At 42.2% G+C, this 24,974-nt stretch overlaps 1 protein-coding gene across 13 annotated transcripts in view; it reads right to left on the bottom strand.

Moving 5' to 3' along the window:
* CNTNAP2 (contactin associated protein 2) overlaps window positions 1-24,974 on the bottom strand; it is a 977,311-nt gene that overhangs the window by 196,366 nt on the left and 755,971 nt on the right. For all 13 annotated transcript variants that reach the window (XR_013829659.1, XR_013829660.1, XR_013829661.1 and 10 more), the window contains one exon: window positions 17,512-17,748. Coding sequence is in view for 6 of the 13 variants with exons in the window: in XM_079931145.1 (XP_079787271.1) it covers window positions 17,512-17,748 (237 nt within the window). In the remaining 7 variants the exon portion in view is untranslated. The remainder of the gene's footprint in view (window positions 1-17,511; window positions 17,749-24,974) is intronic.

Raw genomic sequence — 24,974 nt, 5'->3', positions numbered from 1 at the left:
TTTATGTTTTCCTTTGCTGTGCACAAGTTTTTAAGTTTCATTTGGTCCCATTTATTTGTTTTTGTTTTTATTTCCATTTCTCTAGGAGGTGGGTCAAAAAGGATCTTGCTGTGATTTATGTCAGAGTGTTCTGCCTATGTTTTCCTCTAAGAGTTTTACAGTGCCTGGCCTTCCATTTAGGTCTTTAATCCATTCTGAGTTTATTTTAGTGGATGGTGTTAGGGAGTGTTCTAATTTCATTCTTTTACACGTAGCTGTCCACTTTTCCCAGCAACGTTTACTGAAGAGGCTGTTTTTTCTCCATTGTATATTCTTGCCTCCTTTATTAAAACTAAGGTGACCATGTGTGCGTGGGTTTATCTCTGGGCTTTCTATCCCGTTCCACTGATCTCTATTTCTGTTTTTGTGCCAGTACCACACTGTCTTGGAAACAATTTCAAGAGCAAAGATAGAAATTGCCATTTCCTTCCTGTGAAATACTAGGTTAAATAAATTTTGGTAAATCTGCTGGATGGAATAGTTAGTAGTCTTTTTAAATGATGGGCATGAAGACCAAGTGGTTTCAAGGAAAAATGCTTACAATATATATGCTAATAGTATGTTTATAATGATAGGTAGTGCATTGTAATAATACAAATTGATTTTAGGAACTTTGGAACAGATTTTCCTATAGTACAATATTCTAACACGAATCAATAACTAAAGATTATTTATTTGATGATGTAACTACATTACGGCAATAATGCAAGTAACCAGAATTCTGGATCTCAGTAGCAAGGAAACTGCCAGGAGGGAGGATACGTTTCCTCTTTCTTTGCCCAGGCAGGGCTGGCCTCGGGCAAGACCATAAAAGAAGGAGGGCATCTCTGACTGCCCTCTTCTACCCGCTCTGCTCCTTCCACCTCTGACAAAATCTCAAGTCTCTGGCCTCACAGAGGGCACCTTAGCCACCTTCTCCAATCTCGTCCGCCGTCTTCCTCACCCCTAAATTACACCTGGCTCCATAAAGACGAAATCCACAGTCACGTGCCAGAGTAACAGCCTCGCCGTCCTCCCAGACCCACTCCTGCTAAATCAAAGGATGCTCTAATAGTAGCGCATCCGGCCACAGGAAAGACTGAGCAAGTTCAAAGGAAATCATTTTGGGTGGAGAGAGGCTACTCTCCAAGTACATTCCTTGAACTATTCCTACTCGTCCACAATTTCTTCCTTTTGAACTCACAGATGCTCTAAAAGTTTAATTTAAAAAAATAGCACATATCCCTCCGATGTAACGGTGGTGAGCAACTTTAATAATGTGTGTGTGTTTGTACGGGTGCTCGGGTGGGGTGAGGTCAGTGACAGGAAGGGGAGAAGCTGGGTGGGGGCAGATGATTACTTACAGGTTTTTGTAAAAGAGGAAGCCTACTGCTACGGTCTGCATGTTTGTGCTCCCCCCCAAGTTCACACGTTGGAATCCTGATGCCCAGAGTGATGGTGTTAGGAAGTGGGACCTTTAGGAGGTAATTAGGTTATGAGGGTGGAGCCCTCATGAATGAGATTAATGCCCTTATGAAAGAGACCCCCCTGAACTTCCTACCCTTTCTGCCATGTGAGAGTACAACGAGAAGTCTCTGACCAAGAAGAAAACACTCAGCTGACAACACTGGCAGCCTGATGTTGGACTTCCAGTCTCCAGAACTGTAGAAATAAGTTTCTGTTGTTTATAAGCAACCCAGTCCATGGTATTCTGCTATAGCGGCCTGAACAGACAAAGACAGCTGCTCTGGATTCTATCTAGTATGCCAGCCAGCTGTGACCTGGCTTGTGAGTTCTTTACTCACATTTGTCCAGGGGATGTTTTATTTGCCTCATAATCTCCACATTATCCTTTGGCCAGAGGAGGGAAAGCTCATGTTGCAATCAGAGTATTGCTGTGTAGCTGTCATGAAGGTGTGTGGGCTGCAGCAATCCCAAAAGCTCACAGCTGTAGACTGAATTCCCTCTGTAACTTCTGTGCAAGGGTGTGAGGGGATAGTGTAGCTGACCAAGTGTGTCTGCCCTCCTAGCTCCTTATAAAAATGGACGTAGAGCTTTACTTTGGTAATTTCCATGGTTTTTTGGATTTTGGAATTTCAGTCATCAGAAGCGCATTACTTACAGCGCTGTCTTCAGACTAGAACAGAGATATTGCAATCCTTCAGCAGCCATCAATCAGTAAGTCAAAGCATGAATTTCATCAATAGGAAAACTCACAGAGCATGGCTTGTTTTTACCCTGCAAATCACCTTCTTTGTTATAAAGCAGTCTAGACTGGTCTCTCATGTCAGAAGAATTTGGTCAGACTCTCCATGTCCCTTGTTACATTCCTCACCTCATATATTTGGAGAGAAGTCTGCTCCATTATTAACACAAAATCATGGATATGGTACCCTAAAAAATACAAAGAAATGTCTTGTTTTCTGAGGCTCACAATTAGAAATCCACAGGTCTGGTTCAACTCTGCCTCTGCTTTTCTGTGCTGTGTGTGGCTGTGTGTGTATATCCGAGAGAGAGAGAGAGACAGAGAGAGAGACAGAGAGAGAGACAGAGAGACAGAGAGACAGAGAGAGAGAGAGAGAGAGTGTGTGTGTGTGTGTGTGTGTGTGTGTGTGTGTATGTTTCCTCAATCAGCCCCACAGAGAGAGCCTCAGGAAGGCAGGCAAAGAAAGAAGGGAAAAATATTCAGAACTTTTGGGACTTAGGCCTACACATAGCTATCAGGCTGGTGTGATAAAAAGAGGATGAATTGGGCAGGATGTGTTACCTACTATCCATGGCCCTCACTAACTTGCCATTATACACAGAACAACTACCAGAGAAGGATGCCCTGCAGACGTGAAGTACTCAAGGGCAATGTGGACATCAGTGAGTGGACCTGCTTGCAGGGGAGTCAAAACATTAGTAATCTACAAGCAAAACCCTCAGGACGTTTTTTAGACTGGTTCCTTTTAGATTCATGAAAGAAAAGAAGTGCACAGAGTTTCAGCTGAAACTCTGAAGTTAACATGCAGGAAAGATAAAGGGTGTTATTTCTGTGAACTTCACATTGTTTAGAGTTCTGATTGTCTCAAGGCTTTAGGTTATTTCAAGCTTTAGATTAGATGTTATTATTTGTCCTCCTTGGGAATTTTGAAGGTATGTGTACGTTCCTGAGTTCTTAAAGGCACAAGGATTTGAAGCCAGAGCCTGACATCCACTGTTTCTTCATGAAGACGTTTTCTGTCTGTGATAGAGATGGTGGTGCAGGATAAGAGAAGACCTTCTAGCTATCAGAAATGTCCAGATATGGAGTGAGCCACCTCCTGTGGCACCGCGTCCTCTGTCAAGCACAGCCTGCACCCCATCCAGTGGGTGTATCACAAAGAGGACACTTAGCTGGTGTACATGGTGGAGAAAACACCAGGCCTGGAGCTGGGGTAGCGCCGAAGCCACAGGGCTTTGGATAGTAAACTTAACCTCTAGAAGCCTCAGTTTCTTCATTTTCAAACAGGAGTGCTAATACCTATAGCTCAACATTGCTGTGGTGATTAAATAAAGTAAGATATGTGAACATACTTAGTTCAGTGCCTGGCATAAAAGGATGAGTTCAGTAAAATGTCAGTTGAATACGAATAAATGTAATATACATTTCAACCCTGAGATACTTTGATTTTGTGACAAAAAGAGCTTCACAAACTCTTAACAATATAAGAGAAATTGAAGAAGTGTTGAAATAAGTCACCCAATAACATTTAAATGTTAGGGTAAAAGCTGAAAGTCTGAAATCATGATAAATTCATTACGGTAATAGAAGTAAAACTTTTTGCACTAGCCCTTGATATTTTTAAAGAAGTTATGAAGTGCTGTAATAACCACTTGTGGCTTCTGATTCAGTAGGAGACTACGAAGTCACACAAGGTAAATTTTTGCTTATTTAATAGGAGAGGGGGGGGCCTATAAACGTCTTCGAAATTTATAACTTCGTCTACTGTTTTAATTTGATTTACATGACTTAATTTATATTTTTAACCAAATTTGTAAGATTCCATTATAGGAGACACTTATTAAGGAATTCTAAAATGCCAACAGACTAAAGTAGACCCATTTAAAATGGATTTAAATTAGATTATTCTAATAGTAAAGTTTAGAAAGCATTTCAGTGGCAACCTTATTCATCTCTGATTCTAAGAAGAAACTAGCAATGGTCTTGTGCAAATATTTGAATTACATTTGGCTTAAGCATGAGAACTACCTGGACTCATTAACCTGAACTGAAGTTGTCATCCTTAATAAGGGGGCAGAGAGACTGTGAATCACTTGGGACAAGGGGAAAATTTTAAATGAGGCTTCTAGAATCTAGCAGTCACTTTTTATTTTTTGAAAGTGTATATTCAAGGAACCAGTATTATTTTCTAAAGACCTCAGTAATAACCCCAAGAGACTGCTTCTGAATCCATTCTTACTTAAGCTCAAGTGTATCTGCTGCTTTAATGGTGCTCCAGGTCAAACGATTCATGACAATTCCATGATACAGACAGAGATTTAATCATGGTCATGGCATGCAAGTGTCGGACTGACTATGAATGCAGCCCTGCAGGCCATGGAATAGGAAAACTCTAATGTTTAAAGTCTTGCTGAATGTTTAATCTTTGAGCTCTAGATAATACATGTCACTGCTGTCCAGACGTGGGCAAGTACTAATGTAAATAGGTGGGATGTCCAGCTTTCTTCTGCAGGTAGGGCAACACTACCCATGTGGACGGAGAAGTTCTGTGCAGGGTTTCCTGGTGGCTTTTGAAAGGCAATATATTATACTTTTCAGTCCTCTCTCTAAAGAGACCCTCAAATGCAGGACCTTTGACTTAGTGATTAATAACCTTCAAAATCATTTGCATTTTCATAACATTAACGTTTTTCAAAGTACTTTCACCTACATCAGTTCATTTCATCCTCACGGTCCTGTGAATAATACATTTTATATAATTAAGGCAATTTATAAAGAAACTGAATGCCAAGAGAGTCTCTTGCTCAATTTTGTTTTCAATAATGTTGAAATTGGAATTCAAGGTATTTTTTGCTCCACTGTTCTAAATGATATTAGCTTTCTCTCTTCAACCGAGAAAACTCAAAAAAGGACCGATTCCTTTTTTTAAAAACCAAAATTAGTTTAGAATGATATTGGCTGCATTGCTGGTCATAGGGGTATGGTTGAAAAGAACAGATTTGAAAGAATATTTTTGTGCCTGCAAGGGTGGCAGAGAGAATGCTTCACGTAGGGGCTTGAAGTGGGGACCTTTCTTTAAGCTACACTTGACCCAACTCCTTGGGGAGTAACACAGGAAGTAATATTGGCCCCCGGAGTGGTAAATGGTAAATTTGTAGAAGTCTAAAGGAAGCAAGTTTGCATTGGTTAAGTCTGAACTTTAGAACAGAATATTAAAATTGAATTTGGTCATGTTAAAGTTAATAAAGAGTTCTTAGAAGACCTCTTTTAACAAAAAAAGCAGGGATAAACTGTTATTTACATGTCAATTAACTGATCTGTCTTTGAAGTGATATCTTTAAGGGGGTATCTTTAAAGTAGAAATACAAAGAGAGGGTACCATTAAGCACATATAAAACTCTTGGGAAGTAGGGACGAGGGAAAAATCTGGGAAGATGATAATAAAATTTTGGAAAATTGAATAAAATCCCCTATTCTTTTTTTTTTTAAAATAAATTTATTTATTTATTTTTGGCTGCGTTTGGTTTTCGTTGCTGCGCGCAGGCTTTCTCTTGTTGCGGCGAGGGGGGGCTACTCTTCGTTGCGGTGCACGGGCTTCTCACTGCGGTGGCTTCTCTTGTTGCGGAGTATGGGCTCTAGGTGCACAGGCTTCAGTAGTTGTGGCACGAGGGCTCAGTAGTTGTGGCTCGCGGGCTCTAGAGCACAGGCTCAGTAGTTGTGGCGCACGGGCATAGTTGCTCCGTGGCATGTGGGATCTTCCCAGACCAGGGCTCAAACCCGTGTCCTCTGCATTTGCAGGTGGATTCCCAACCACTGCATCACCAGGGAAGTCCCACCCCTATCCTTATTTAGAGAGCAGTTTTAGGTTTACAGCAAAATTGAGAGAAAGATACAGAGATTTCCATATACTCTGTGTCCCCACACATGCATAGCCTTCTCCACTGTCGACATCCCACACTAGATTGGTATAGTTGCTACAGTCACACTGTTGATTTGTCAAAGGTGCTGACACATCATAATCGTCCAAAGTCTACAGTTTACATAACAGTTTACTCTTGGTGTTGTAATTCAATGGGTAAAGGCATAATATGAACCCATCATAATAGTATCTATCACACAGAGTAGTTTCACTGTCCTAAAAATCCCCTGTGCTCTGCCTACTTATTCCTCCTCCTCTCTTCCACCCAACCCCTGGAAACCACTGATGGTTTCAACGTTTCTACAGTTTTGCCTTTTCCAAAATATCATATATTTGGAATCATCCAGTTTCATATTGGCTTCTTTCACTTAGTAATATTCATTGATGTCTCCTCCATGTCTTTTCATGGTTTGATAGCTCATTTCTTTTTAATTCTGAATGGATGTACAACAGTTCATTATTCATTCACCTACTGAAGGACATCTTGGTTGCTCCCGAGTTTTGACAATTATGAATAATGCTTCAGTACACATCTGTGTGCAGGTTTTCATGTGGACATAAGTTTTCAACTCCTTTGGGTAAATACCAAGGAGCATGATCGCTGGAACATACGGTAAGAATATGTTTAGTCTTGTAAGAAACTGCCCGAACCTCCTCCGGAGTGACTGCACCATTTCGTACTCCCTCCAGCAGTGAATGAGGGTTCTTGTTGCTCTACATCCTTGTTAGCATTTGGTGTTGTCAGTATTCCAGATTTTGGCCATTCTAATAGGTGTGTGGTGGTGTCTCACTGTTGTTTTAATTTGGATTTCCCTGATGATAGATGATGTGGAGCATATCTCACATGCTTATTTGCCATCTGTATAACTTTGGTAAGGTGCCTGTTAAGGCCTTTGGCCCACTTAAACATTTCCCTATTTTTTTTCAGATTAGAAGCAAAGCTTCACAAAATATCATTGATTGGTGGGGAACAAGTTGAAAAAGAGCTAAACTGATCTAATCCTAAACTGTTTTGTTTGCTGTTAGTTTTCCAAAGCCATCTATTTTTGTAATACTAAAAGCAAATAAGTATTTCTTGTAAATATCAATGACATTATTTCAAGAATAAACACTTTTTAAAAATTTGGGATGTTTTAAAATTTTGTCTTTTGGTTTTAATGACATACCTTTAAGTGGTTTTTATTTTTGTTATACTTGAAGTTCATAGGGCTTCTTGAATCTTTAAGCTTGAGATTCATTCCTGACAAATGTTTTTTAAAGAAAAAAAGGGAGAGGTCACTGGGGGAGAGGTCCCCCAGTGAAACGCCTCCCCCCAGAATTCAGTGCAACCCAGCACTATCTACCCTACTACCCTTGGATGGGACTTTAAGAGCAGCTCTGGCATCGGCACCCTCACAGTGGGCTGGTTCCGTATCCAGGTATCACTCAGCACTCTCTGTCTCGCTTTCCTTTGTACTGCAGTTGGGTCTACAGCCTCCACTTCATTCCAAGCCTCGTCTCATTTACCTTGGTCTCCTCACTGTCAATCCACTGCTTCCCACATAGTAGGCTTTCAGTAAGTGTTCTGTATTTCACTATACTTGTGTCCAGTGCATATAAGGAAATTAAATTTTTATTAGTGATCAAGCCACCTGATCTTACTTCATTCACTCGGTACACAGATATGTTAGATTTTACTGCCAATGATTCAATTTCACTGAGAGTCTTTGCCTTATGGAAACTGAGTAGCTCAGAAGCCACCTTATATTTAGTGAACTCATCACTTGGAAGATCAGCTCGAGAACAGTGGTCAGGCTGAGTTAAACACTGCTCTGTATCATGTGCCCAGACCTCACGAGAACATGGAGATAACACATTTAAAATGCCAAGCTGGGGCTTCCCTGGTGGTGCAGTGGTTGAGAACCTGCCTGCCAATGCAGGGGACACGGGTTCGAGCCCTGGTCTGGGAGGATCCCACATGCCACGGAGCAACTGGGCCCGTGAGCCACAACTACTGAGCCTGCGCGTCTGGAGCCTGTGCTCCACAACAAGAGAGGCCGCGATAGTGAGAGGCCCGCGCACCGCGATGAAGAGTGGCCCCCGTTTGAGACAACTAGAGAAAGCCCTCGCACAGAAACGAAGACCCAACACAGCCATAAATAAATAAAAAATAAATTTAAAATGCCAAGCTGGGACTTCCCTGGTGGCGCAGTGGTTAAGAATCCACCTGCCAACGCAGGCGACACAGGTTCGAGCCGTGGTGCGGGAAGATCCCACATGCCGCAGAGCAACTAAGCCCATGCGCCACAACTACTGAGCCTGCGCTCTAGAGCCCACGTGCCACAACTACTGAGCCCATGTGCCACAACTGCTGAAGCCCGCGCGCCTAGAGCCCGTGCTCCACAACAAGAGAAGCCAGCGCAATGAGAAACCTGCGCACCGCAATGAAGAGTAGCCCCCGCTCGCTGCAATTAAAGCCTGTATGCAGCAACGAAGACCCAACGCAGCCAAAAATAAAAAAATAAAAATAAAAATTCTTAAAAAATAATAAAATAAAACGCCAAGCTTAGGGATGGCTCAGAGAGAGCAGTTGGCCCTAATCATTTCCGCTGCCTTAGGGTTTGATCTTCACTAGAGAAAAAAAGCAAAATACACATTTATCTAAATCAACCACTACTACAGTCAATTGCAATTGATGGAGGTAAAAATATGTGAATGAGTTCAGAGCCAGGGCAAACATAAGATGGGCAGATCAAAACCCCCCAGGCTTGATCATTTAAGAAAGTGAATTTCCTCTAGCCAGGAGATGCCTAGAATGAGCCCACTTGCTAAGGCCACAGCTGCCCGCTGGCAATGATGATCATCTGAGAAGGTTGTGGAGAGAAGTTGCGCATCAGAGGCAGGTCTTCATCTCCCGTAGGAGTGATGAAGTACTCTAGGGCAATGTGAATCTTGGTGAATGGACATGCTTATAAGGGGAGCCTAAAACGTGAGTAATTTAAAAGCAAAACCCTCATATAAAATAGATAACTAATAAGGACCTACTGTATAGCACAGGGGACTCTACTCAATACTCTGTAATGACCTATATGGGGAAAGAATCTAAAAAAGAGTGTATATATGTATATGCATAACTGATTCACTTTGCTGTGCACCTGAAACTAACACAACGTTGTAAATCAACTCTACTCCAATAAAAATTTTTTAAAAGGCAAAACCCTCCAGAAAATTGATTAGATTGATTATTTTCAGGTTCATGAAAGAAAAGAAATGGATAGAGCTTCAGCTGAAATCATGACTAATCGGTAGGAAATGATCGTGTATTATTTTTATAAACTTCATATTATTTAGAGTTCTCATTATTGCTGAAGAATGAAGAATAAAAACATTCAACAAAACACACAGGAAAATAAAAATGGTGGCATCCAAAAAGGTCCAAAACCTGGTAGGTTATTAGAAATTGGCACAAACTTGAAAAAATGTTATTTATCCTAAACCCAAAGCAAAGTCCAAAACTGTGTCCTTTATTTTGTTAAGGTTTTAGAAAGGGCTTGCTTCTACCACTGATTTTTAAATCCCTTTTTCCAGGGAAGCTAATTAACCAGGTTTTTCTTTATACCTGGGACCCAAAAGAAAACCCCAGGCCAGGGGGAATGTTATTTACTGCCATGAAATTCTGTAATAAAGTCACCTCAACTTGTTGGCCATCTCTGCAGCTTTGATCTTTTGGAATCAAGCCAAAAGTAATTTCTTTTATCCATGAGAATTTATGGACCTTTGTCCACAAATATTTTCTTTTCTTTTTTCTTTTGTTTTTTTAAAGGTTTTAATGAGATTATCTTATGTTTCTATGATATTTTTAAGTTGTATCCTAAGGTCTGAAGATTTAAGAAAAGTATTAATTGAGGAGTATTTTCCCTTCCTGAATAGCACTGTAAGAGGAAGAGGAAAAAGAATTCAATTCTTTTTCCTGTAGGCATTCATCCAAATCTATAAAAGCTCCTGTTCCAATTGGAAATGAAAAAGAAGCCAGTGAAAAACATCTCTTCCTGCTGGTGTGAAACTCTCCTGCAAGCTGCGATCAAGACGGGGTAGGTCGACCTGAGGAAAAATGGCCGCTGTTGCCATTAACTAGTTTCATATAAGGATGAGATCCTAAGATGCAGAACTCCAAGAGTTCTCTTCTCTCTCTCCCCCACTTGTTTTATAATATTTTAAATTAATTAATTTTCCCTAAAAGGCTTCAAACCCACTCTACAAGGGTAGCCCATGGGTTTCCTCTGCTCCCCGTGCAGTGCCTGGAACCATGGAGAAGCAGAGTTCGTAAATATCCAAAGTGCATTGGGCAAACCCACCTCTCCCAACTCGCCATGAAACATCCCTCTAGGAGGCAAGAGCAGAGGTCCCCTCTCCCTTACAGGTTGAACTTGGACTTGAGTCTAGGTCTCCTTTCAGCGAAACAGAATCCTGAACTCTTTCAGTGCTTTCCTGTCTCCTGATGGGCTCTGTATTAGGAAGGGATGCAGCAGTTGCTAAGGTGACCCAAGTTGTCTCTTAACAGGGATGGATCCCTTGCATCAGGAATTGCACTTGTGGGCAGGACCCCTGGGATGCAGAGACTGTTGTCTCCCTCTCCATCTTCAGAATATCTGCATATTCCTCAGTCCATCAGGGTTTAGGTTCTGGAGATGACCTTTTCAGCTTCAGAATAATATGACTGTGACCACAATAGGCAGAGTGGACATTTTATGATGCTGTCATTGCTCCTGAAGTAGCAGAGAAGCAATCTAGAACTCAGAGGTAACTGAAACGATGCTGGTTAGGCATCTGGCATTTAAAGCTTTTATGGAAGGGTTAAAGCATGACATGATTTAAAGTAAAAACAAAAACACAAACAAACAAAAAGAGAAAGAGTGCTGAGACTGAAAAGTGACACCTGCTGCCTGAGTGACGGGTGCCAGGTTCTCCATTTGGAAATGCGCTCATACGATTCCGTGTGGTCCTCCCAGTGAAATTAAGAAGTAGGATTACGTGTTTCTGAAGACCAGGCCAAGTGGAGTTAAACCATTTGCTCAAGGTTACACGACCTGCAAGTGAGGAAGCTGGATTCAAACCCATGTCTAATTACATCACCAATTTTCTATGTAGGGACTTGAGTTAGCAATAAAGAGTTTCTTCTGTATAAATAATTTAGGTCACAAAATGTTAGTCAATGTCATGTCCCTTGCAGGAAGAGGAGGAGACTTAGCTGGACCACAGTGAGGGTGGTGTGCACTTGTGTGACTGTAAGTGACGGTAACACTGCACCTATTCACCATCCTCCATCACTCGTAGTCACTGCAGTCCTGTAACCTTGGTCCTTCTAATTTTGGACTTTATCTGAATGACAAACAAATAGTGTTTGAGAAGAAAAGACAACTCCTTAAACTCAGGAAACGGTTTCTGAGTATTTATGGATATGGGCTTTTCAGCTGCAGTCTGGGTTTGGCAGACGAACATGAAAATTTTTATAAAAAAAAAGAGCAGAGAAGTGAATTAGGAGATATTTTTGTGCCTCTTGATGATAAGTTCTTGCTAAACTTGGCTCAGTGAAGGAATCCTAATGAAGAACTGTTCCTGGCAGCCTACGTGACAGCTCATTCACATCTCCTGCTTCCGAGTGTACTAGATTGTCCTAGTCTTGTAGATATAAACCATTGAAATGTTTTGAAAATTTCAGCATAGTCAGACTAAACTCTACTTTCAAGGCTCCCAGGCATATTAGGTGTTCACTGAGTGTTTGTTAAAGAGATAAATCAATAAATGATTACAGTTTACACCTAAATGTGGGGAGAGAGGGAGAGAGACAGAGAGAGAGACAGAGAGGGAGAGACAGAGGCTCTGTTCAGATCTTGTATTCTATTTTTTCTTATGATAAATTCTGCATCCAAGAATGTGCTGATTTTTTTTTTACTGAATCACAATAACTAAAAAGCTTTAAGACTGGGGGTTCTGTTTTTCGTTTTATGTGAACCTACATGAAGGACCAGGCCTTGGTGAGAAGCAGTAACACACAATGGTGGTGAAGAACAGGAGCTTTGAGTCACTGCCTGCGTATAAACCCCAGTCCTGCTACTTACTGGTATGTGAACCTCAGGCAAGCGACTAATAGCCACTTGTGTCTAAATTTCCTTCTCTGTCAGATGGGGAAAACAATAATAGCACCTACACAGGGTTGTCATGAGTATCAGGTAATGTTAACGTAATTAAAGACCTTGGCACACTGCCTGGAACATAGCAAGTTCTCAACAAATGACAGCTGTTACCATTGTTAAATGCAGGAATTAAGCATCACAGATTTTTATATGCACTTGTATTGATCTCCTAGGGGTGCCGTAATAAAGAACCACAACCTGGGTGGCCTAAAACAACAGAAATTTATACTCTCACAGTTACGGAGGATGTAAGTAAAAGAAATCAAGGTGTTATCTGGGCCACACCCCTTCTGAAGGCTCCAGGGGAGGATCTTCTTCCCTTGCCTCTTGCAGCTTCTGATGACCCCGGTGTTCCCTGGTTTGCGGCAGCGTCTCTCCAGTCTCTGGCTCCATCTCCACAGGGTCTTCTCTGTGCAGCTGCGTGTCTTTCTGTGTCCTCTCCTCCTCTTGTAAGGACACTCCCATTGGATTTAGGGCCCGCCCTAATCCAGTACGACCTCACCTTAATTACATCTATAAAGAGCCTATTTCCAAACAAGGTTCCGTTCTGAGGTTCTGGGTGGACATGCACTCGGGGGAGAGGGACGCTTATTCAATCTGTGATTGTATTCAGCTACCAACATTTAACATAGAAATTGCTGTTGTTGCTATAGGCCTGTTATTTTCCCTCTTGCTTGAAAATAGAAGATAAAGTTTGCTTCTAATCATGTTGCTAATTTCTGGTTAGAAATAAAACGAGGTTGATAGTCATAAATGTATTTTGAGGCTTGACTATCTGAGAAGGAGTAAGTCTATTAGAGAAGACAACCTTTGGCATGTCCAGGCAACTATCCATTTGGTCCTCAGTGGGGGTCCCCGCTAATCCTGGGGATGACAGACCCACAGCTGAGCCTTCCATGTAGGCTGGGGTTTGCTCTGCTCCCAGAGGAGTGCACAGCCTCAGCCAATGGGCTGTGAAGGAACGGTGCCACGGGATGGAGCTGTGTCCACGGAGTTTAAGTGGCTCCTGGTGGGTGGACATTCTGAGAAGAGGGGATACTGCATGGCTATCTGTAGAGATGAGGTGACTGGCTACGTGGTCCAAATTACAGTTTCCAGGAGGCCCTCATGCTCTCTCCAAAACCTGAATTTTTCCCCAGTTAGCATTCCTATTTAATAGCTCTTCCCTGGGAGAGCTAACAGCGATGATCACATCTTTAGAGGTACATCTGAAAAAGGGCTCTGGGAGTTGTTTGTTTGTTTGTTTGTTTTAACATCTTTATTGGGGTATAATTGCTTTACAATGGTGTGTTAGTTTCTGCTTTATAACAAAGTGAATCAGTTATACATATACATATGTCCCCATATCTCTTCCCTCTTGCGTCTCCCTCCCTCCCACCCTCCCTATCCCACCCCTCCAGGCGGTCACAAAGCACCGAGCTGATCTCCCTGTGCTACGCGGCTGCTTCCCGCTAGCTATCTACCTTACGTTTGGTAGTGTATATATGTCCATGCCTCTCTCTTGCTTTGTCACAGCTCACCCTTCCCCCTCCCCATATCCTCAAGTCCGTTCTCTAGTAGGTCTGTGTCTTTATTTCTGTCTTACCCCTAGGTTCCTCATGACATATTTTCCCCTTAAATTCCATATATATGTGTTAGCATACGGTATTTGTCTTTCTCTTTCTGACTTACTTCACTCTGTATGACAGACTCTAGGTCCATCCACCTCATTACAGATAGCTCAATTTAGTTTCTTTTTATGGCTAAGTAATATTCCATTGTATATATGTGCCACATCTTCTTTATCCGTTCATCCGATGATGGACACTTAGGTTGCTTCCATCTCCGGGCTATTGTAAATAGAGCTGCAATGAACATTTTGGTACATGACTCTTTTTGAATTATGGTTTTCTCAGGGTATATGCCCAGTAGTGGGATTGCTGGGTCCTATGGTAGTTCTATTTGTAGTTTTTTAAGGAACCTTCTGGGAGTTTTTTGGTACAAGATCAGAGAAGGGCAGAAAGGAGTGCCTCCTGTCTCTGCTTGGCTGGTGGGTGACAGTGACCATCAATGCGTCACTACAGAGCAAAAGAGCATCACCAGGAGGCACCGCTGGAACCCTCCCTTGTCCTCCTGAGCTTCATGAAGCGGCAGCATGGGGCAATTCGATTTACAGATGCAACCCTATATCCTTCTCTCTGAATCAAAAGCAAGCGAAAGTGGTCTATGTCGGTCCCATGCCGGTCCTGGCGTGAGCGCCTCACTTGGCTGAGCGTGACGTAAGTGTTTTTATTTTCACACAACTTGGCCCCAACAAGGCAAACCTTCCTCCAGGGCCCATCTGAAGGTTGATCGCTTTGAAGGCTTGTGAAAAACTGGGCTTTGTTAAATGTACTAAGAGACAGATTTTTCAAAGGTAATTTAATGATATGCAGTCTTCACCTGAGATGCTACTCCATTCCAGATAGTGTGATTACACGGTAGAATGATTTCTGGTTAATAACTATATATTTTCTAACCAGAGACAGTCAGGTGAGTCTTGAATGCATGGGGTAAGAACTCGGTCACTTAGTACTTAGTTCTTCTCTAAAAGAGGCAAAAATGAGGAAAAAAAGAGGTGATTCATCATTGTGTAAAGATTAGAAAACACAGCAAAAAGATAAGAAAATAAATGCTGGTGTTTTCATCCCCCACCCAGAATAATGACAGTTAATATTTTGAGGTGTTTCCTTTTTTTTAAATAAATTTATTTAGTTTTGGCTGCGTTGGGTCTTCATTGCTGCGCACAGGCTAACTCTAGTTGCAGCGAGCGGGGGCTACCCTTTGTTGCGGTGTGCGGGCTTCTCATTGCGGTGGCTTCTCTTGTTGCACAGCACAGGCTCTAGGTGTGCGGGCTTCAGTAGTTGTGGCACACGGGCTCAGTAGTTGTGGCGCACAGGCTTAGTTGCTCCCCAGCATGTGGGAAGTTCCTGGACCAGGGCTTGAACCCGTGTCTCCTGCATTGGCAGGCGGATTCTTAACCACTGTGCCACCAGGGAAGCCCCTGATGTGTTTTCTTACAGTTTGCTTTCCTCGTGTGTGTGTGTCTGATTTTGTACAGACATATAATCAGGCTGTGTGTGGTATGTATGTTGGGACCTGTTTCACTGAGTCAGCAAAATATTGTGAACAGTTTTCCATATTCACAAGCACAGAGCTATTCTAGCCAAAGAAGGCCCGCAAAGGACTTTCGGGAGCTCACGCTTTGGCAGGTGGCTGTGGCCGCGCTTTCTAGAGGCTGAGTTCTTTGGCTGTAGCCTCCCTGGAGGTGTGGTCATAGGAGCTGCTGTTCTGGGAGGTGAGACCCCGACCGGAGGGAGCACCCGGCTGCAGGCCTCAGAGGGAAGACCCCGTCCAGGAACGAGCTTGCCTTAGTGCAGATGAAGCTTTCCTAGATTCCTCTCAACCAGCACCACCGTCATCCTCCCCAAGTCAAGAGGATACTTGTCTTGACTTAGAAGGATGCCCACAAATACTTTCCAACTATGACATGCAGTTTTTAATTTTAATTTTTTGGGGTAAAGCCACTAATTGAATCAAATGTAAACTCATCCTGCTAAACAGATATTCAGAGAATATTTAGGGATCTTCTGTGTAAACAGTTTGAAATAATGTCAGTGGAAACTCACGAGCTTCCTTGGACTTTATCTTGAACATTGGCAAAGCTGAAGGGTACATACCCTTGCCTTTCAATTCGTGAATACTGCCCCAGAGGTTGTGTATGAGCCACGGTGCTTAACCCAACTCTCCAAAAATAAGGGGCTCATGATTTTCTTTAAATTGGCACTTATGCAGTGGAATCTCTCAGGCATTAGTGCTTACTTGATTGCATTCAGACACCACTTTGGCAAGGGAATGACGGCACTAAATTAGCATCAAGCACAATGAATGGTAATTGCAAGACTGTCATTTCTACAAGTGCAAAATTAATGTGTTCTGCAAACCCATTGCACTGTGCGCCACGGGAAAATCATGGAGCCGCGCTGTCCCAAGCGGAAGAACGCACTGCAACAGCGGCGGCAACGTGCTGCGGGTTATTCAGCAAAGGTGCTCCTTTCCACCTTTGTTGTTGTCTCACGCTCATTCTTCAAGTCCTGCCTGACCTAATTTCTATGCTCATGTTACAGCACCGCCAGACAGCAGCCTGGATGCACAGAGAATGTTATGGAACAATTCCTCCTTCTGTGTGGCACCTTGTGTGAATAATGCCAGCCTAAACAACCCTCCAAGTATTCATGAGAGTATGAATAGGCTACTTATGTAAAGCTTCTTATAGAGAGATGCACCAGCCATTTACAGAGAACTTTACCCAAATGTTATACATTCATTAGAAAGAGAAGAGTGATTTACGCGCATTTCAATTGTAGCTTAAGAAGACTGCCGGCCCTGCCTCTCCCCATCTCTCCCGTTTACAGGTGGGACAGGAAGCCACAGGCCAGTCGAATGAATTTCTTCCGGTCATGCAAGATCACAGGGTCTACCCCGAATGACAACAAGCATAGGCACCAGGCGCTTGGAGTCAGCTGACTGGCTCTGCAGAATTTATTAGGGATTAATCATTCGAGACTGAAATAATGCAGTAATAACAGACCTATTCAATGTGGTATCTCAGTATTCCTGCGGTTTAGTGGAGGCTGAGAACCTCCCACAGAGGCGTCCTATAGAAGAGCGATACTAAAGATAATGACAATAACTGGCCAGAGGGCTTTCCTGTGAGTCCAGCTTGAATCCAATCTCTTAGCAGCCGGGGGAGGGGGTGGGCATTAAGCCCACTGGGCGGCACAGGTAGATTCACTGCAGTGATCTACAGGTCCAAGATAATGTGCTGACCCTCTGACTCCCCTGAGTGGGAGGGTCAGGCCCGAGTCCTCTTTCAGTGGCCGCTTACTTTGTCACTCACCATTAAGGCATGATACGGTTGACTTGTAATGTTCCAGGCAGTGAAAAGTTTGCTGGAATTTGGGGGAAACTCTGCACCACACTCAAAGATTCTCTCATCTTAATGAACAACAAAGATTAGGGAGTGGTTTAGGAGACTTCCTACCTCAGGTGGGAGAAGAATTCCAATACCTTACCCTCAGAATGAAGTATGCCTGGGTACAGCTGAAAAACCATTCAATAGATGATTTGGACTTCAAAGATGTCTAAAAATGGCTTTGGAAACTGGCTTGACTTACCTTTGTTGCAAAATGTTCCATCATAGGCTGTGTTGGAGCAATCGCAGGAATACCCGTGGTATTTCTCTATGCATTTGCCTCCATTCTCACAGTTTGCCCCGTAGCTGGTGCAGTGGCCCGAGCACCCGGATTTGAACCCGGATGTGACCTTTGCTCTTTCTTCCAGGTCCAGTGTCACTCCATTCATCCTCAGGGAGCGGATGCAGCCCAGAAAGCCCTGCTGGCCCCCGGCACCACCTGGGAAGACAGAAGGCATGGAGCTCAGATAGAATAACCTCTGCTGTGGCTTCTGTTTCATTCATCATTCCTCGGACCACTGTGGTGGGAGATGAGACTGCCAAGTGCAGGGGACATGCTCACTGTCAAGTTGGTCCTGCCTAATAGAAGAGCTTGCAGCTTTCTCCCCTTAGGCTACAATGCTGATTAAAAGAGACTGTCTTCTGCGAAGCAATACATTTGCTACAGTACTAAAATGTTTGGAGACACACAGATTACGTAAGCTGCTTTGGAAGTTTAATCTGGTTTCCTATAGAAAAGAAGTGTACAGAACTCTCTAAGTTCTTTGGTCTTTAATCTCATGGCATTCAGTTCCATAGCATTATCTATTGGAAGAGATATAAAAAGGCAGAGGGACATGAATATATTAGCATAGTTAACAAGTCAATTAGCCAGACGAAGTAGATCCATTTGGAATGTAATTGTAAGTCCCGGTTCTTGTCTCAAGAAATGCTTTGCTTTGAAATTCATGTTAAGGGTTCCCAGGGCTTCTTGTCTGGGGTGGTTGGAAATTGGAATTGAGAATTTTACACGTAAGTCAGCTACACCACATTTATTACCAGGTCAGTTCAGATTTTATTGCTTTTGTCTAAATGCCATTGCAAGACACATAACACACAGAACAAATTCACTGTAATTTTCTCAGTACGTTATGGAGTTAGAGGTTCATGAGCATGAGAATATTAAAATATTCCTAATAAATTTCACAGAACGGTTCATTGGAGAATTATATCACAGGTGGATTGTATCTATAATAACCTTAGCTATGATTTTTTTTAAGCAGCTGGTATGAAAGGAGGAACTCAAGTTTATAAATATGCCTGTATTTTAGACTAACAGCTTTTCTAGAAATTAAATAAAATGATAGTAGTTAAAATTATTCAAAGAAATCTGATGGGGATTTAGAAAAAAGATATGGTTAATAAAGTGAAAGTTACTGTTTATTGAGGGGTATGTAGTAGGTACTCTACTAAGCATCTTACATATGATATTCACCTGATTCTCACAACAACCTGGCGAGGTAGGCATTGTTACCTTAACCCCATTGTACAGATAAGGAAACTGAGGCTTAGAGAAATTAAGTCGTGTACTCAAGGCCTCACAGCTCCGAAGTGCCAAAGCGGTGTCAGATCTGTCTTATTCTCGAGCCTGTGGTCTTAAACTCTGTTCTGTGTTGATCGTCTAATGCAGAAGAACTTCAGGGTCTGGGGCGCCACAGACGTGCATGTTTCTGACGTGAAGATCTGAATGTCTTTAAAAATGGCATGGTCAATAGGACTGGCAGACTCTGGGCGAGGCTGCACACTGGAGGTTGATTCTGATCACTTTCTCCAGTGTCTTGAGAAGAAGTGTGCCATCTAGCGACTCATCAGACAGGGCTGGTGGATCAAAGGCTTTAGCTGCAGAGACGGATTAGCCTTTGCTTATGCCTGTGAATCCTCAGCCGTGAAACAGCAAATGACTTGCACTATTATCTTTATGAACCCAAGCCTTGTGGTTCTCTCACTGGGCAGTGCATAGATTTGAGTGATGATCCTCCAGGGATTGTTATTTTTTAATAAAATGTTTAAATAGAAGAGGATTAACTGAAGGGATCCCAATGCCCCTTTTGATTAATGGTATGGGAGAGTAGACTGCAAAAGAAATGATGAGAAACAACCACTTTGAAGGATTTCCCATTTTGCAATCTGCTCACCAGCACCGCTGCACCTCTGGGCCAAGGGGAATTTGGCCCTTTGCTGTGATCTGGAAGAATTTCAATCCAGTAGTCACTCTTTGTGTGTCGAAATTTCAATTCGGCGTCTATCGTTTTAGCAGCTATGGCTTTTATTCCTGCAATAAGGCTTTCCAAAGGGCCTTTTCGTTCAATAAATGCCTAGCCATTTAAATTTTCATCACTAGTCAATTAAGACAATTATATCCTATCAAAATATGCTGACGTTTTTAAATCGTTGTTTTTAGATGTGTGCCTCTCCTTTCCCCTGGTTGCAAATGTAATAGTTTTTCATTGTGGAAACCATAAACACACTGATAAGCAAAATGAAAAAGAGAATCTGTAATGCTACTCAGATAGAACGACTTTCACTTTTAGCAAATAGCCTCTTCTACTTTTATCTATGAACATACATATGTATAAAAAGTAAAAAAAAAGCGGGGTATATGCATTGTTTTGAAATTTGCTTTTTTCACTTAATATATCATAAAACATTTTTCCCAGCAATAAATATTCAACTAGAACATCTTGCTTAACATCTGCATAGCAGCCCACCCTGTGATGCACTGTAACTTACTTTGTCATTCCACTACCATTGGACTTTTTAAAGTTTTTTAATTTAATTTTACTTTTTTACTAAGTAAATTAAAAAATTTTTTATTTAACATCTTTATTGCAGTATAATTGCTTTACAATGTTGTGTTAGTTTCTGCTGTATAACAAAGTGAATCAGCTATATGTATACATATATCCCCATAGCCCTTCCCTCTTGCGTCTCCCTCCCACCCTCCCTATCCGATACCACTGGACTTTGAAACTTATTCCAATTCCCATTTTATATGATACTATAATAAATATCCTTGTAAAAACCTTGACATACTTGTCCAGTTTTTCCTTAGAATTAATTCTTAGAAGTGTAATTGCTAGGTACAAGGGCATAAACATTTTAAAGTCCTTTGCAATATAATTTCCTCTCAGAAGACTTTATCAATTTGTATCTCAGCAATAGGGTACAAGATTCCTGCCTTCTCCACACCAATTCTAATACTAGGCAAGACACTTTTGAATTTATAGGCTAGAGGGGGAAAAAAAAAAGAGTTCATTCTTTTAATTTGCGTTGCTTCGAATACTGTGGGTTGAATAATTTTTATGTTTTCCTCACTCTTAGTTTTTGTTTCTTCATGACCTTTGCTTTTTTGGGAGAAATAGAATATATATTTCTTACTGATTGGTAGCAATATTTGGGCCTTTAATTTTTTGTTATAAATTCAGCAACTAGATCCTTCCAGTTTGTGTTTGTTAACTGGTATGTAATGTTTATGTAGTCACATGCATCTACCTTATTTTTATGATTTCTGCCTTTGATATTAGGCTTATAAATACCTTCTCTAATCCAAAATAATATAATTATTCAACTATATTTTCTTCTAGAACTTTTATGATTTTACCTCGTTTAACATTTCATTCTTTAATCTATCTGGAATGTATTTTAATTTGGAAATAATTGACATTTAAGGGTGTCAGCAATGGTTGAGAGTCTGAGGAGATTTTTTTAAAAAGACTCTTTAAGTAAATGTTAATATGACCAAAAAAATGGAGATTTAGAAAGCATCAATTGGCAGAGAGAGTACATCTAGGTTAGGTCGTATTTCAATTACCTCATTTAGGTAAACATTTAGATGTATGTATATAAGCTTCATTATGTACCTACACAGGCTTCATTCAGGAAGGGGATTTAGGGGCAGGTGTTTCTGTCTCCCTGCCTCTCTGATTCTTTCCGGTCTTGTTCTTTCTGAGCTTCTACACCTGCCAGTCTTTCTTCCTGCCTTTGTGTTTGTATATCCTTCCCTATCAGGACTATTGACTGTTTTTGTTAGTTCTGTGGCTTTCATCAAATCGTTGCATCTTTCTCAGCATCAGTTTTTCTTACACATAAAAGGAGGCTGAACTAGAAGTCTCTGGTCCTTCCAGCTCTAAATTACTCTGGTCCATGATGTACAGTCTCTCCCTCTGGGCTTATGTGTCCCCCTCTCTCCATTTCAGCAAATTACTGTCAATTTCTGCTAAATTTCTTCTTGCTTCCTTTTTCCTCTTTGCACTGCTGCCTGACCATTTTTTTCCTCCTCCTTCCCTTAACTGAACATAACGTATGACTACAGTCTAATTTATATTTGTTGCCTTCATTAAATAAACTTTTATACTCCTCCTTCTTAATTTACAAAGAAGGTAAGTGGAATGCCATTTGTCTCTGTATAAAGGAAAACTAAATAACTTACACTCTTTTTTAAACATGGTCCCTGATTTATTAAATGGGTCAGTGAGCTGGAAAGTACTTTTACTGATCTAGTCAATATGAAGAAAAATCTTTGGTCCTGAAAATGGCCATTATATATTATGCAAAGGATGTTAATGTACTGGAACCAGTGATAATTATTTGAGTTCAAGTTATGTGCTCTATAGAAATCTTTCCTGGTGACAAATGTCATAAGTTTAAATTGTAGGTCTGTGAGCAAAAAGGCTACTTAACCTTTGTTAATTAGAAAATCAACACATTGTCACTGGAGAGAGCCCCCTGCCATGCAAGAGCCTCACACACATTAGTTAGACCTGTGATAATTACCCAAGGTGAGACGTGGGTTTAATTTGTAAATCACTTTTCACGTGAAATGCTATTCAAGTATTGCAATTAGAGATTAATTATGAAAATGTTGTAACTATCCATAATGAATAATACAACCATCAAAAGCACAGAAGATTGGGGCAAAATAATCAGGTATTAAATTAAACAAACAGGGCGGAAATAACGATCAGGAGGAATTCTAAAAAGCACTGTCCTCAAACTAGGAGCTTAACTGTTTTCTAAGGAGCTAATTTGGGCTCCAGGGCACCTGTGCCCAGAGAGACCAGCCATTCATTCGCCATAGAGAGGAATCGCACCAAAGCTCCCACACGAGGAATCTAATTTATCCATTCAATAAGTATTTATTTCACAGCAACTATAAGCTAGCCTTGTCTAGATGTTTAGAAGGCACTAGGAAGCAAAACACACAAAAGTCTTTGCGCTTGCAGAGCTTATCTTCTTGCCGAGGGAGAGGGAAATTTAACAATAAACTCAATAAGTAAGTTAAGTATATCGCCTGTTAGAAGTCAGTCTGGGTTAAGTGGGAGTGGGGTGGGGGAGATTCCCATTTTATATAGAGCCCTTAAGACAGACCCCACTGAGAAACTGACAGAAAGAGTATCCGGGTGCACAGCCCTGGGAAGACACAGAGGTAAGGGAGGCACTGCCCTGCAGGTGAGGGCAGGGGGTGAGACGGGGAGTTGCTCTGAGATGCTAAGAGAAGCAAAGGCACCAGGTCACGTGTGTAAGGCACTGGGAAAGGCGTTCCTAAGAAGGTGGAGGAGACATACTTCTCGCTCTCAGGTTAATACAAATGTAATCACAAATAGCCACACTGTGGTTCAAGGTAGAATCTGACGTAGGAGAGGCGGGAAACAGAGGTGTGGAGAGCATGAGCTGTGGTCACAAAACTCGACTTTTGGGTGTTGGCTCTGCTGCTCACTGCTTGATCTTCCCAGCTCCTCTTTGGGCCTCAGTCTCATGTATGAAACTGGCATAAAAATATGCACCTTGCAGGGCCATATTCATAACAAGTGACAATACCCCCCTCTGTACTAATGCTCAGTTAATGGGACCCGTTTATTATTATTACCATTATTCAGTATAACAAAATTCTACAGAAGCACAGAGTTGGAAATTAAATACGGCTAAGATGAGTATACACGAATCTGATACCAGAGGTATCATGAGTGTTATGAAATGCACTGTGTCACCCCAAAGTTCATGCGTTGAAGCGCCAATCCCCAATGTGACTATATTTGGAGATAGTACCTTTACAGAGGTACTTAAGATTAAATGAGGTCACAGGGGTGGGTCCCTAATATGAGCGTGTCCTTTGAAAGGAGAGGAAGAGATGCCAGGGACACAAGCACACAAAAAAACAGCCGTGTGAGAAGGCACAGGTCCGTAAGCCGAGGAGAGAGGCCTCGGGAGAAACCAACCCTGCCAGCACCTTGATCTTGGTCTTCCAGCCACTGGAATTGTAAGCAATAGATCTTTGTTGTCTAAACTACCCAGTCTGTGGTATTTTGTCAGGGCAGCTTGAGCAGACTAATACAGTGAGTAAAGGGTTAACTTCAAGCTTGGGCTGGTCCAGGCCTGCCTGAGGGAATGACCTCGGAGTCCTCCTTCTAACTGCACTGCTTCCTTGGCAGGCTCAGGATTGCGATGGCCGTTTTCCTTCGCTTGTCTGCCGTGGGGGACCGCACCTGGATTGTGAGAGAGGTAAGCTGGCAGACAGCGCTCCACACATGACTGGCTGGCACAAAAGACTGACAGGAAATACAGCTGTGATTTCTGTATCCAGGTGACCCACGTAGACCCCGTCTCTTCTCCATGGCAGTCAGACCTGGCCCGTGTAGGTCAGGGGGCCAAAGCAGCGACGTGCTTGGGCAGGCTGGGCCCCCATCGGCAGCTTGGCCGACGCTGCATTTCAAATACATCAGCTTACAAGGCTGCCTAAGTATTTCTCTTACAAATACTTGTATGTTACTGCTCGTACAATGCATCCTGCCGGAGAGTTCTGCTCATCTTTGGAGCAAAATTAGCATCTGCTTTCTGCTGATCTTAACATATCCCATGTTCTTTCTCTTTCTCTCTCTCTCTCTCACACACGCACACACACACACACGCACAAGCACTCATGCACATACATGCATGCACAGACCAGGAACCTGACCAGGTTGAGCCACCTGTCTCTGTCCCTGTCCCTGTCTCTGTCTCTCTGTCTTTATTATTTGCCTTTAAAAGCCTTTATTTTTTAAACAACTGTATCCACTCCCTTTTCATCCACAGCCAAGAATCAGAGCTGTGACCTCGCTCTCTTATTCTCAGACTCGGAACAAGCGTTTAAAGATTTCAGTCCCGGGTCAAGGCCAGATCTATGGGTCTGGGAGGGATCAGCGCAGCTCTGCTCACCAACCTCCCAGGAGGCAGGAGCTTCTCAAGACAGGAGGGTGGAATAAAAAGAGGTGAGCGTTGGGATGGAGAGGGAGGGGAGCCAGAGGCCGAGGACACAAACGTGGGAGGTGCTGAGGTCAGGGTTGCAAGGAGGGCATGCTTACGAGTGTTAAATGATACCGGAGGCCAAGCAAAAGGAGAAAGCGGGAAAAGCCTACTCGATTTGGTTATTTTTGAGACAGCCCTGTCAACGTGGTAATGAGATGCTTCTTAGCGAGGGAACGGGTAGTGAGAGTACGGATTCAGGAGGTGAAGATCCAGCACTGGTTTAAGAAGCAGCCACAGCAGATGGGGAGAGAGGGAGGCCTTCTGAAGCACGCAGCACACGTTCTACTGCTGTAAAACAAATTTGGTATTTTAAGTGTTTTGATAAATGTATTGGTTTCTTTTGTA

Source organism: Stenella coeruleoalba (assembly GCF_951394435.1).
Source record: "Stenella coeruleoalba genome assembly, chromosome: 9".
In the NCBI taxonomy this organism is placed as follows: Eukaryota; Metazoa; Chordata; class Mammalia; order Artiodactyla; family Delphinidae; genus Stenella; species Stenella coeruleoalba.
This window is presented reverse-complemented; position numbering and strand designations above follow the sequence as displayed.